Raw genomic sequence first — 12,221 nt, 5'->3', positions numbered from 1 at the left:
GTATTGAATGACCATGGAATTGCACCAAGAAAGTCTCCCTCTGTGGCACAAGTCTGGGCAATGTTATTTGTGGAAAACCAGCAGTCAGCCATGCATACCAGCCTCCCCTTTCTACACCATTAATATGTACGTAGAGTAAAGAGTAAAGACCCCCTTCGGTCATGAATGACCATAGGATTGCACCTAGAAGGTTCCCCTTGCAGGCACAAGTCTGTACAAGGTTTGTGGAAGACCAGCAGTCGCTCATGCATACCAGCCTCTCCTCTCCATGTCACTGGTGTTGTCCAAGGGAAAAGCAAAGGCCAATATAGCTTGGCACCAGTGATGACACAACTCATTATTGATTGAACAGGGCTGACATGAACACATTTCCTTTCCTCATACATCATCATCATCATCATCATCATTTAGCGTCCGCTTTCCATGCTAGCATGGGTTGGACGGTTCAACTGGGATCTGGGAAGCCAGGAGGCTGCACCAGGCCCAGTCTGATCTGGTAGTGTTTCTACAGCTGGATGCCCTTCCTAACACCAACCACTCCGTGAGTGTAGTTCACTCCGTGAGTGTAGTCCATATACAGAGAAATATATGCTCACACACAAATAAACCATGAGAAGGAGAGGGGTTAAGGTGCCTGATGTCAAATAAGTCAGTATTGAATCAACGATGCCAGAGAGGCAGTGCTAAAACAACTGTGTGAAAATGTCTCATACCTGTAAATATAGTAGATCAGGTGTGACAAATAGGTAGAGTCATTACATCATTGAATATAATGACCTGCAGTATTTGTTCTGAGTTCAAATCTTTGAGGTCCAATGAAATAAAGTATCAATACAGGGTGTTGGCTTAGGGAAGCTGTGCATTAGATTGGGATACCTCGTGGTAATTGTTCCGCTCTCTGCAACAACTCTGAAGCCAAGCTGTATTAACCCTTGAGTTCATGACTTAACTTTCTCTTGGGCAATGTCTGGAGCATGAAGAGGGGTAAACTTAGCATGCATGGGCAGCTGCTAGTCTTCTGCAAAATAAACCTGCACACCGCAAATGCAGTGTGGGGTGGTTTGTGTGCCTCAGTGACCCTGAAAGCAAATATTGATGGGACACAAATTCTGAGTAGGATGTCCCATATTGGACTGGTCAAATAATAGGGGGCCAAACTAATGTGGACCACTTCTTCCCAGAGGTAAAAATGGGTTTGCCTAAGGCCAACACACCTACCTAAATAGATTAAAGTGAAGTTACAGAAGCATTTACGTCCGTTTAAAGCAAACAAGATCTGCCCAATCCTCTCTCTCTCTCTTCCTCTTTCTCTTTCTCTCCCTCTCTGTGTTTCTCTCTCTCTTTCACTTTTTCTGTCTTTCTCCCTCCCCCTCTCTCTGTTGCAGGTTTCCTTTAAATATATTTTTTTATAAAAATATACCATTTTTGTTTTCGCTTACAGGTTATGAAGATGCTCTTTGATAGTCCGGAAGATACGGACAAAGAACTTTTGGCTTTGTGCGTAAATCTTGCAGCAAATAAACGAACAGCGGAGATTATTTCTGAAGGAAATGGCCTCAAGATGTTATTTAAAAGAGCATTCCGCTTCAAAGATCCCATTTTAATGAAGATGCTACGGAATATATCTCAGCATGAAGGATTCACAAAGAATTTATTCATTGTAAATCAGTTTCTCTATCTCTCTCTCTTTCTCTCTCTCTCTCTCACAATCTATTTTTATATTACATTCATTTATTCTTTTACTTGTTCCAGTCATTTGACTGCAGCCATACTGCAGCACCACCATAAAGGGGTTTAGTCAAAGAAATCAACCTCAGGACTTATTTTTTGTAAGCCTGGCACTTATTCTATTGGTCTCTGTTCCTGAACCTCTACATTATGGGGTCATAAACACACCAGCACCGGTTGTCAAGTGATAGCAGTGGGGACAAACGCGTGCACACACACACACACACACACATACACACACATATATATATACACACACGATAGGCTTCTTTCAGTTTCCATCTACCAAATCCACTCACAAGGTTTTGGTCAGCCTAAGGCTATAAGTAGAAGACACTTGCCCAAGGTGCCATGCAGTGGGACTGAACCCAGAACCATGTGTGGTTGGGAATCATGTGGTTAGGAAGCAAGCTTCTTACCACACAGCCATGCCTGCCCCTAGATTTTGTTTTTACTTTGTCAAAATATTAGATATTTCTCCTCTCACTCATCTGGGTTTATTCCAATTCATCATCATCATCGTTTAACTTCCTGTATGTGAGAACTTCTCGTTATGTTTCCAGCATCATTTTAATAATGACAAAATAATTTCCATAATCTCTCCCCTCAGTTTTCTGGATTATTTTCAAACTTTACTTTAACAGATGGCGACTGTATTTCATTAGAATTATGACAACTAGCCATTTATCCATCTTTGTTGCCCACTAATCAGTGGGGTGAGTTGTGGCAGGTAGAATCCTCAGGCTCCTCCTCCATCAGGTCATCATCATCATCATCGTTTAGCGTCCGCTTTCCATGCTAGCATGGGTTGGACGGTTCAACTGGGGTCTGGGAAGCCAGAAGGCTGCACTAGGCCCAGTTTGATCTGGCAATGTTTCTACGACTGGATGCCCTTCCTAACGCCAACCACTCCATGAGTGTAGTGGGTGCTTTTTACATGACAGAAAAAAAAAAAACTGTCATTAAACCTTCCAGCTAGATTTCCCATACATAACCAACTGAGCTAGTGGATGTTACCCAACCATCTTGACATGGAGAGACTCTCTAATCTCTTGGCTATGGACTCTGTCAAGTGATGGGAGGCAGGAAACTGAATTAGGTGCAAGAAATGCAGGTAATGCACCATCTTCAGTATACAATCATCATCATCAGAGAGGTTGCTGTCTTCAGTTCGGTTTCTGTGCCTATCCTCACCTATGATCATCAATGTTGAGTAATGACCCAAAGTGCAAAATTATGGTAGGAAAAGGGTTTATATATTAAATATGTAAGACAGCAAGTTGGCAGAATCATTAGCCTTCCAGGCAAGATGGTTAGTGGCATTTTGTCCATCTTTACATTCTGAGTTCATGTTCTGCCAAGATCAACTTTGCCTGTCATCCCTTTGGGGTCAATATAAGGAGTATCAGTGGAGCACTGCGGTCAGTGAAATCAACCCCCAAATTGCTAACCCTTTGCCATAATTTGAAACCAATATATTAGATATGTGAAGCCCATCCTTTCATCATAAGTGAACTCAATTAAGGTTGAACTGTGGAGCTAAACAGTAACAAACAACAGTTTAATGATTATATATGTCCAGCACTAAAATAAGTTGCAGGCATGGCTGTGTGGTAAAAAGTTTGCTTCCCGACTGTGTATTTTTAGGTTCAGTCCCACTGTGTGGTACAGCACCTGGGGCAAGTATCTTCTACTATAACCTTGGGTTAACCAAAGAGAAGCCCATTGTAAAATCTGTATGCATTTGTGTTTTGTGTTCAAACTGGACAGATCTGACCTTTCTCATAGTTACAAGATAATGCATAATTGATTCAAATCAATGAAAATATATATGTATTTGTAGGTGTAGGTGTGGTTGTGTGGTAAGTAGCTTGCTTACGAACCACATGGTTCTGGGTTCAGTCCTACTGCATGGCACCTTGGGCAAGTGTCTTCTACTGTAGCCTTGGGCCGACCAAAGCCTTGTGAGTGGTTTTTGTAGACGGAAACTGAAAGAAATCCGTCATATATATATATATATATATATATGTATGTATGTATGTTTGTGTGCCTGTGTTTGTCCCCTCGATATCGCTTGACAACTGCTGCCGGTGTGTTTACGTCCCCGTAACTTAGTGGTTTGGCAAAAGAAACTGATAGAATAAGTACTAGGCTTACAAAGAATAAGTCCTGGGGTTGATTTGCTCGACTAAAGGCGGTGCTCCAGCATGGCCACAGTCACGTGATTGAAACAAGTAGAAGAGTAAGAGTATTACCTCTAACAGAATAGTCTGAATGCTAAAGTGTTATTGTTACCATCATGCCAATGTTATTCTTCATTTGCCACTCTCCCATGAAAAAAAGTCTGGTATTATTTTACTTTGTAACAGTTGAGGATTGGCAACAGGAAAGGTGTCTGACTGTAGAAAATCCAACTCACACAAGCCCGGAAGATATGAGGGTAAAACACTGAGGATGATAACGATGTTCCCTTTAGTGTGCATCCATTTTCCCATCTTCAATGGGTTTGGATTAAGATTGGTTTGAGGCAGGATTTTATTGTCAGTTGCTCTACCTGTTACCAACTTCTTCTGCTTTTCCAGTTAGAGATATCTTTATTGCATGCATGTCTTGAGAATTTCTGTTTTATTCCAGGACTATATTGGTGACCTGATTGAAGCAATGATGCATAAGAGTCACGAAGAATTTGCTTTGGAGTGTTTAGGAGTGCTGGGCAACTTAACTATTTTAGAATTGAATTATGAAATGATTATCAAAGAGTACAATCTCATAACTTGGATAAAAAGCAAACTTCAACCAGGTACGGAACAATTTTTTTTTCCAATATAGTTTTTTGTTATTCCTTTATTCCTTTACTGGTTTCAGCCAGTGGCTGGGGCCATGCTGGAGCATCACCTATTAGTGTATACATATCTTTTAATTTTTCTTTTTTTTTTTTTAATGGTAGTCTCTCAAATTCAAGAAAGATGGTACCCAACTTTCTTGCTGAACAACTTTCACAATTGACTTGTTTATGTTGATCAAATATTTGTACTGTACACAAGCTCGCTTCCTCCATTCAAATTGACATTGCCTGTCACTGTTTGTCACTGACATTGCCTACATCGTGTGTCACACACCAGACATCAAGGTGGTAGTGTGTGTCAAGTGTGTTAAACGATGATGATATATAATAGATCAGGATTCAAGTGAATCAGACACTTAAATGGTAAAGCACTGGGTCAGGTGGAAAAGTAAAATGTGTACACAGCAAAAATAGAGGAATACATATGCAGGTACTGAAGTACAGGCAGAAAGATATTCAGGTTATGTATATGATTAACTGTACCTGACTGAGTATATCAATAGTACTGAGGCTAATCAAGAAACACACATTGTACTAAATGTATGGTCCATAATATACTTCAGATCTACGCAAGGAACGGATTCCTAGAGAGGTGAATCATGAATAGATAAATAACAACGGATGGATAATGTGTCTATTCACTACAGCTGTTTCCAATGAATTTTTAATTGATTGAAGAGTGTGGAATACCATTCATGTATGATTTCAATGTATTTCACTTGATGGGTAAATTCTGAGTTTACTTCAGTAGATTATAAACAGTTTACTGAGTGTTTATCCAAGACAACACAATTAAATAAGGGGAATACAGTTACTTATACATAATTATTGTTTAATTTAAATCTCTGTCCTGACGTATAGTTTTTGCTGCATAGATATCTTGTGGTGTGGTTTTCGTTTTCATCCTGTTTGTCCATCTGCATCCAATGGTCATCCTGGTCAAAAATGTGTCCATGCAGCCTTATTTAAGGTGTTGCCACTATTAAAGTTTGAAGCGAACTGAATTATAATGGTTTAGACAGTCTTTTATTTTTGGTTGGGGGCAATTAGTGTTGAATGCAAAGAATAAGAGGAAGTAGTGAGAAATCTGATGTGGCTGTAAAGTCCATTAGCAGATCACCCCTAGGATGACCCTGTGTGTCTTAAATATAAGATACATAGAATTTACTTGTAAGGCCAGGTAATTGTTCATAATAAGGTAGATTATTCCACCTATAGTGAAATCAGAATTTTTAACTATACAAATCAACCTTTGATCTAAATGTAGATAACATCCTCCTAGATATATAATAGAGTATTCCATATGGAAAGTATTACATACAAAGGATAATAATTGGTTGAGGTCCTGAATGAGTCAATATATGACTTACTCAAGAAATAGATAAATAATGATATAAATTAGGAAGTCCAGCACTGAAGGTAAAAAAAATCTCCAGGGCAATTGGAATGGGGGTATAAGTTATTAATAGAATATAAAATCAAACTAGTTAAAGCACTAATGTTGTCTTAGTATTGCCAACCTACATCATCATCATCATCGTTTAACGTCCGCTTTCCATGCTAGCATGGGTTGGACGGTTCAACTGGGGTCTGGCAAGCCCGAAGGCTGCACCAGGCCAGTCAGATCTGGCAGTGTTTCTACAGCTGGATGCCCTTCCTAACGCCAACCACTCCGAGAGTGTAGTGGGTGATTTTATGTGCCACCGACACAGGTGCCAGACGAGGCTGGCAGACGGTCACGCTCGGATGGTGTTTTTTATGTGCCACCTACACAGGTGCCAGACGAGGCTGGCAGACGGCCACGCTCGGATGGTGTTTTTTATGTGCCACCGACACAGGTGCCAGACGAGGCTGGCGAACGGCTGACGAGGCTGGCGGATTCTTAAATTATGAAAGTTCCTTTCTAAGGAAAAATTTGAATGTTTTTTGTGATGGTGTACACATTTCAGGGATAATTCTTCATTATTATTTAATAATTGATATTTAAACATGAAAATATGGAATAATTCTTCCAGGCATATATTGCATTTCTTATCCTAATTACATAAGGCTCTGTCCCCCCCACCACCTCCACCTCACCCCATTTTATATCAAAGTTATTGTTTCTGTCCTTTAGGGACCAGATAAACCCACTTAAGCTTGTACTGTGCATTTTCTCTCTATCCTTGAAGGAAGCTAGGTGATTACCTAATCTTGCCTTGAAGGTAGTGGAGTATACCCATCTATAACAGTATGAGATCTCACTTGACATCTAAATACCAACTATTAAATAATAAACAAGAATTAGCCCTGAAATGTGTACACCATATATATGTATGGAAGGATGCCATCCATATGGTGTTCCCAGTCCATATAGTGATATGGTTGTGGCCAGGAAGGACATGCCAAAATAGTAGGGTAGTATGAGACATTTTAGCACAGCTGTTTTGGCATCCCTGATTTGATGCTGAGTTATTTGACATTAGACGTTTTGTGTTTCACTTTTGATCTCTCTCTCTCTCTCTCTCTCTCTCTCTCTCTCTCTCTCTCTCTCTCCTCTCTCTCTCTCTCTCTCTCTCTCTCTCTCTCTCTCTCTCTCTCTCTCTCTCTCTCTCTGTTTATGTATGTGATTGTATTTCTCTGTATATTTCAAACCTGTGCTAGCATGGAATATATGCTCAGCGACTATTACAGACAGTACTCCAGCATGGCCACAGTTCAGTCATCACCAAAACTAAAGCCAAGAACCTTGAGTGTTTCGTAGATTTATTCTTTTAATTTGTTCTTAATCGTGATTTGTGATTCCAGTGTAAGTTTTGTTAATTGAAAATTATGAAATTTGTTTGTGTCATATTCAGGTAACCAAGCTGATGATGTTGTCTTAGAAATTGTTATTCTTGTTGGCACTGTATGCAATGATGACAGTTGTGCCAAACTACTCGCTGAATCAGGAATCATACAAAGTCTCATAGAACTGCTTAATGGTAATTTATTTATATATCACTTTCTATTTTTCTTTTATTTTTTTTTCATGTCTGTTTTTTTGCTGTTTACATGGGACGGATGGAATTTATCGAGGCAGATTCTCTACAGCTGGATGCCCTTCCTGTCACCAGCCCTCACCCATTTCCATGCAGACATGTTCTCACAGAATATTGGAAATGAAGTATGGTGTATGACTGTGATACTCATTTACACCTATCATGAAAGGAGATGCAGACATGCACTCATACGCACATATATATGCATATATCTCTTTCTCTTTTCCTCTTTTACTTGTTTCAGTCATTTGACTGCGGCCATGCTGGAGCACAGCCTTTAATCGAGCAACTCGACCTCGGGACTTATTCTTTGTAAGCCCAGTACTTATTCTATCGGTCTCTTTTGCCGAACCGCTAAGTGACCAGCATCGGTTGTCAAGCAATGCTAGGGGGACAAACACAGACACACAAACACACACACATACATATACATACATATATACGACGTGCTTCTTTCAGTTTCCATCTACCAAATCCACTCACAAGGCTTTGGTTGGCCCGAGGCTATAGTAGAAGACACTTGCCCAAGGTGCCACGCAGTGAGATTGAACCCGGAACCATGTGGTTGGTAAACAAGCTACTTACCACACAGCCACTCCTGCGCCATATATATAAAATATTAAAAAGGAATGTAATAATACATTACAAAGGATATATCATATACATTTGATAGTTATTTATGAATATCAGTAGCCAAACATGCAAACATAGATTGCATAAAACAAAAAAGTGTTTATAATTATGAATAAATCACAATTATAACAGAGAGAGTTGCAAAAACCCTTTCATGTTTAGAAATAGCAGTCAAAAACCACTATAAAGGCACTATTTTCACTCATATTATATCTCCTCAGAATAAAGCTGTTTGCGAGTGACATGACATTTAAAATCCACAATTTAAAAATAAAAGGTTAATTCTCTATTGCAATTTCGAAGTTAGGAACCTATTATACGATATTATATACCTTATCGTAAAATAACAGAAATAAACCCATCTTTTCTCATAAACACTGTACATGACATTGGAATTCAGAATTTGAATGTGTAGATAGAGGTTGACACATTATTCTTGCCAGTCGGGATTCATATAAACCCCAAGGTAAGATTTTGTACCAGTTTGTATCTATAGGAATATTCTCCTGACGAGAGGAATGGAACCATTATCTTGTTTCTAACCTCAAAATTGTGAGAGAGAAATAACCTTATATTTTTAAATTTTGGATTTTATATGTCAAGTTGATGAGATATAATAGTCACACTTAGTGATGATTAAATTTTTCCTTTATATATACTCTTTTACTTGTTTCAGTCATTTGACTGTGGCCATGCTGGAGCACCGCCTTTAGTCGAGCACATCGACCCCGGGACTTATTCTTTGTAAGCCCAGTACTTATTCTATCGGTCTCTTTTTGCCGAACCGCTAAGTGACGGGGACGTAAACACACCAGCATCGGTTGTCAAGCAATGCTAGGGGGACAAACACAGACACACAAACACACACACGCATACATATATATATATATATATATATATATATATATATATATATATACATATATACGACGGGCTTCTTTCAGTTTCCGTCTACCAAATCCACTCACAAGGCTTTGGTCGGCCCGAGGCTATAGTAGAAGACACTTGCCCAAGGTGCCACGCAGTGGGACTGAACCCGGAACCATGTGGTTGGTTAGAAAGCTACTTACCACACAGCCACTCCTGCGCCTATGTATATGAATTAATAAAAGTGTGTAGTGTAGTGAAAGGATGGAAGAGGTCAGGATAACACATGCAAGACTCAAGAGAGATTTAAAGAAGAATGTTGCAATCAAGAAGGTGAAAATCAGTGACCCTTTTGTGTGCACAATTTGTGACAGACCATGCCTTTCTTTTGCTGGGCTCAAATCTCATTTGCAGACCCATGAACCTCAACCAACTATTCTGCCTATATATCTGTGCACACCTTTCATTGCCATGTATGCCACAAGATCTGCAAATCTAACGGAGGCCTCAAAAGACATTTTAAGATCCACAAAGCTCAGAACTTATCTGCAGCTCATGGTGGTCCAAACCAGATATGCGATCTATGTGGGTGTCTTTTCAATACATTGCCTGATTTAAAAAGCCACATCAGATTCCATGATGGATCTAAGGTATAGGTACAAGAGATGGTCAGACTCTGCATAGGGAGTAGACAACCACCATATATATATATATATATAAATGGAGTTAAATGCAGGTGTTATTCAAATTCTTTTACTTCCGACACATACTTCAAAGATATCACTGGTATTATTCCAAAGGAATAAAATGGTGTAAAACAGTGTAATCTTCTCTTATTGATGAGTTTCATTTCTTCACTTCCCTGAAGAGAAGATTACATTGTTTTACACCATTTTATTCTTTTGGAATAATACCAGTGATATCTTTGAAACATGTGTTGGAAGTAAAAGAATTTGAATAATGCCTGCGTTTAACTCTATTTATTTGTATATATTATACAAAATATTTCACGTAAACCCGAAGTTTCTACCTCTAAAAACAAAGAGTTACAACCTTTTTACTTGTGTGATTTTTTGCTACCCTGGTAACTATATATTTTTTTCCGTGTTAATTGTTAATAAAGGAAAAATACACACATCTATTTATATATATATTTAAGGCGGCAAGCTGGCAGAAACCTTAGCGCACCAGGCGAAATGCTTAGCGGCATTTCATCTGCCGCTGCGTTCTGAGTTCAAATTCCGCTGAGGTAGACTTTGCCTTTCATCCTTTCGGGGTTGATAAATAAAGTACCAGTTTCGCACTGGGGTCAATGTAATCGACTTAATCCCTTTGTTTGTCCCCTCTATGTTTAGCCCCTTGTGGGCAGTAAAGAAATATATATATATATATTCACTCGTGAATCTCATAAACAACATGGACCCATTTTCTTCTTAAGAAAAATATATTCTCATATAAATTAAAGATTGTATCATGAATAGCGATTGCGAAACTGGTCGATACATTAATAATTATACTATAACCATGTAAGTGTGCATATTTTCCGTTTTTATTTTTCTTATATACATTACAACCCACCACATGGGGACAACCGAAACTCCTCTTTTCTGTTACTACTATATATATATATATATATATATATATATGATAGACTCTCCATAGGTGACAAATAAAAGTTCCACTTCCTGAACAACCTGCACAGGTGATTTGATTATATTATTTCAAAGATTGTGCTGTACATGGGCTCACTCATGTCAACTCTGTATACCTTTCTACAGCTACAGGTTTTTCTGTAACTTCTTTCTCTTTTGATAGGACTAAAACTTTGCTCTTCTAACAACCTGATTTATATATTCCAACTCTGATTTTTTTTTTTTTTCTTCCTCTCTAGCAAAACAAGAAGATGATGAAATGGTGTGTCAGATTGTCTACGTTTTCTACCAAATGATTTTTCATGAATCAACCCGAGAAGTTATCATTAAACAAACTCGTATCCTTTTACTTTCAGCAAACCATTCTTTGTGATGATTTCAACTTTTTTTTTTTTACCTGATTTCTTTCATTTTTTTTTTTAGTCATTGAGGTTATGCAACTTTAACAATATAAAATAACATAAGCCCTTAAACAACAGATTACTCTGTCAAGTGTAATGCTTATTTTACATTATTTTGAATTAATTATGCATTATTTCATAGCTTTGAGATTTCAATATGAAAGGTCTGATTTACTGGTTGTATAGAAAGCTGTAGAATCTTTGAACCTGATATGGCAGGTTTGACTTCTAAAGTGTTAGGCTGGAGAGGATAGAAGGCAAATTTATTTTGTTATTTAATTCTTTTCACATTCTGAGGTGAAGGTGTGTGACTTAGTGGTTAGGGGACTTGGCTCACAATCGTAAAGCTATGAGTTCAAGTCCAGGCAGTGCATTGTATCCTTGTGCACAACACTTTATTTAATGTTGCTCCAGTCCACTCAGCTGGCAAACATGCGTAGAATCTGTATTTCAAATTCTGTATCGTGCTGAATCTCCCTGAGAAATATATTAAGGGTGCACATGTCTGTGGAGCTCTCATCCACTTGCACATGTTCATTTCATGAGCAGGCTATTTCATTGATCAGATCAACTGGAATTCTCTCTTTTACTTGTTTTCATCATTTGACTGTGGACATGCTGGAGCACCGCCTTTAGTCAAACAAATCGACCCTAGGACTTATTCTTTGTAAGCCTAGTACTTATTCTATCAGTCTCTTTTGCCAAACTGCTAAGCTACAGGGACGTAAAGACACCAGCATTGGTTATCAAGCGATGTTGGGGGGACAAACACAGACACACATACATATATACATATAAACGACGGGCTTCTTTCAGTTTCTGTTTACCAAATCTACTCACAAGGCTTTGGTCGGGTTGAGGCTATAATAAAAGACACTTGCCCAAGGTGCCACGCAATGGGACTGAACCTGGAACCATGTGGTTGGTAAGCAAGCTACTTACCACACAGCCACTCCTACGCCTTGTCGTAACCAATGAAGTGCCAGTTTACCTTCTGAATTCAGTTCTAACTCAGGTCAACTTTAGTTTTCTTTTTTTTTCTTCTTTTTTATTTTCTGAGCTTCATAGATGTATT

At 38.6% G+C, this 12,221-nt stretch overlaps 1 protein-coding gene across 3 annotated transcripts in view; it reads left to right on the top strand.

The window, feature by feature from the left end:
- The window catches only part of LOC115214947 (kinesin-associated protein 3), a 113,554-nt gene that overhangs the window by 83,738 nt on the left and 17,595 nt on the right, over positions 1 to 12,221 (top strand). For all 3 annotated transcript variants that reach the window (XM_036505441.1, XM_029784035.2, XM_029784036.2), the window contains exons 10-13: positions 1,442 to 1,660; positions 4,363 to 4,528; positions 7,411 to 7,536; positions 10,985 to 11,083. In XM_036505441.1, the coding sequence (XP_036361334.1) occupies positions 1,442 to 1,660; positions 4,363 to 4,528; positions 7,411 to 7,536; positions 10,985 to 11,083 (610 nt within the window). The remainder of the gene's footprint in view (positions 1 to 1,441; positions 1,661 to 4,362; positions 4,529 to 7,410; positions 7,537 to 10,984; positions 11,084 to 12,221) is intronic.

The sequence above is a fragment of the Octopus sinensis genome, linkage group LG8 (genome assembly GCF_006345805.1).
Source record: "Octopus sinensis linkage group LG8, ASM634580v1, whole genome shotgun sequence".
Taxonomy (NCBI): Eukaryota; Metazoa; Mollusca; class Cephalopoda; order Octopoda; family Octopodidae; genus Octopus; species Octopus sinensis.
Note: the sequence above shows the minus strand (reverse complement) of the source record. Positions and strands in the feature narration are given on the sequence as shown.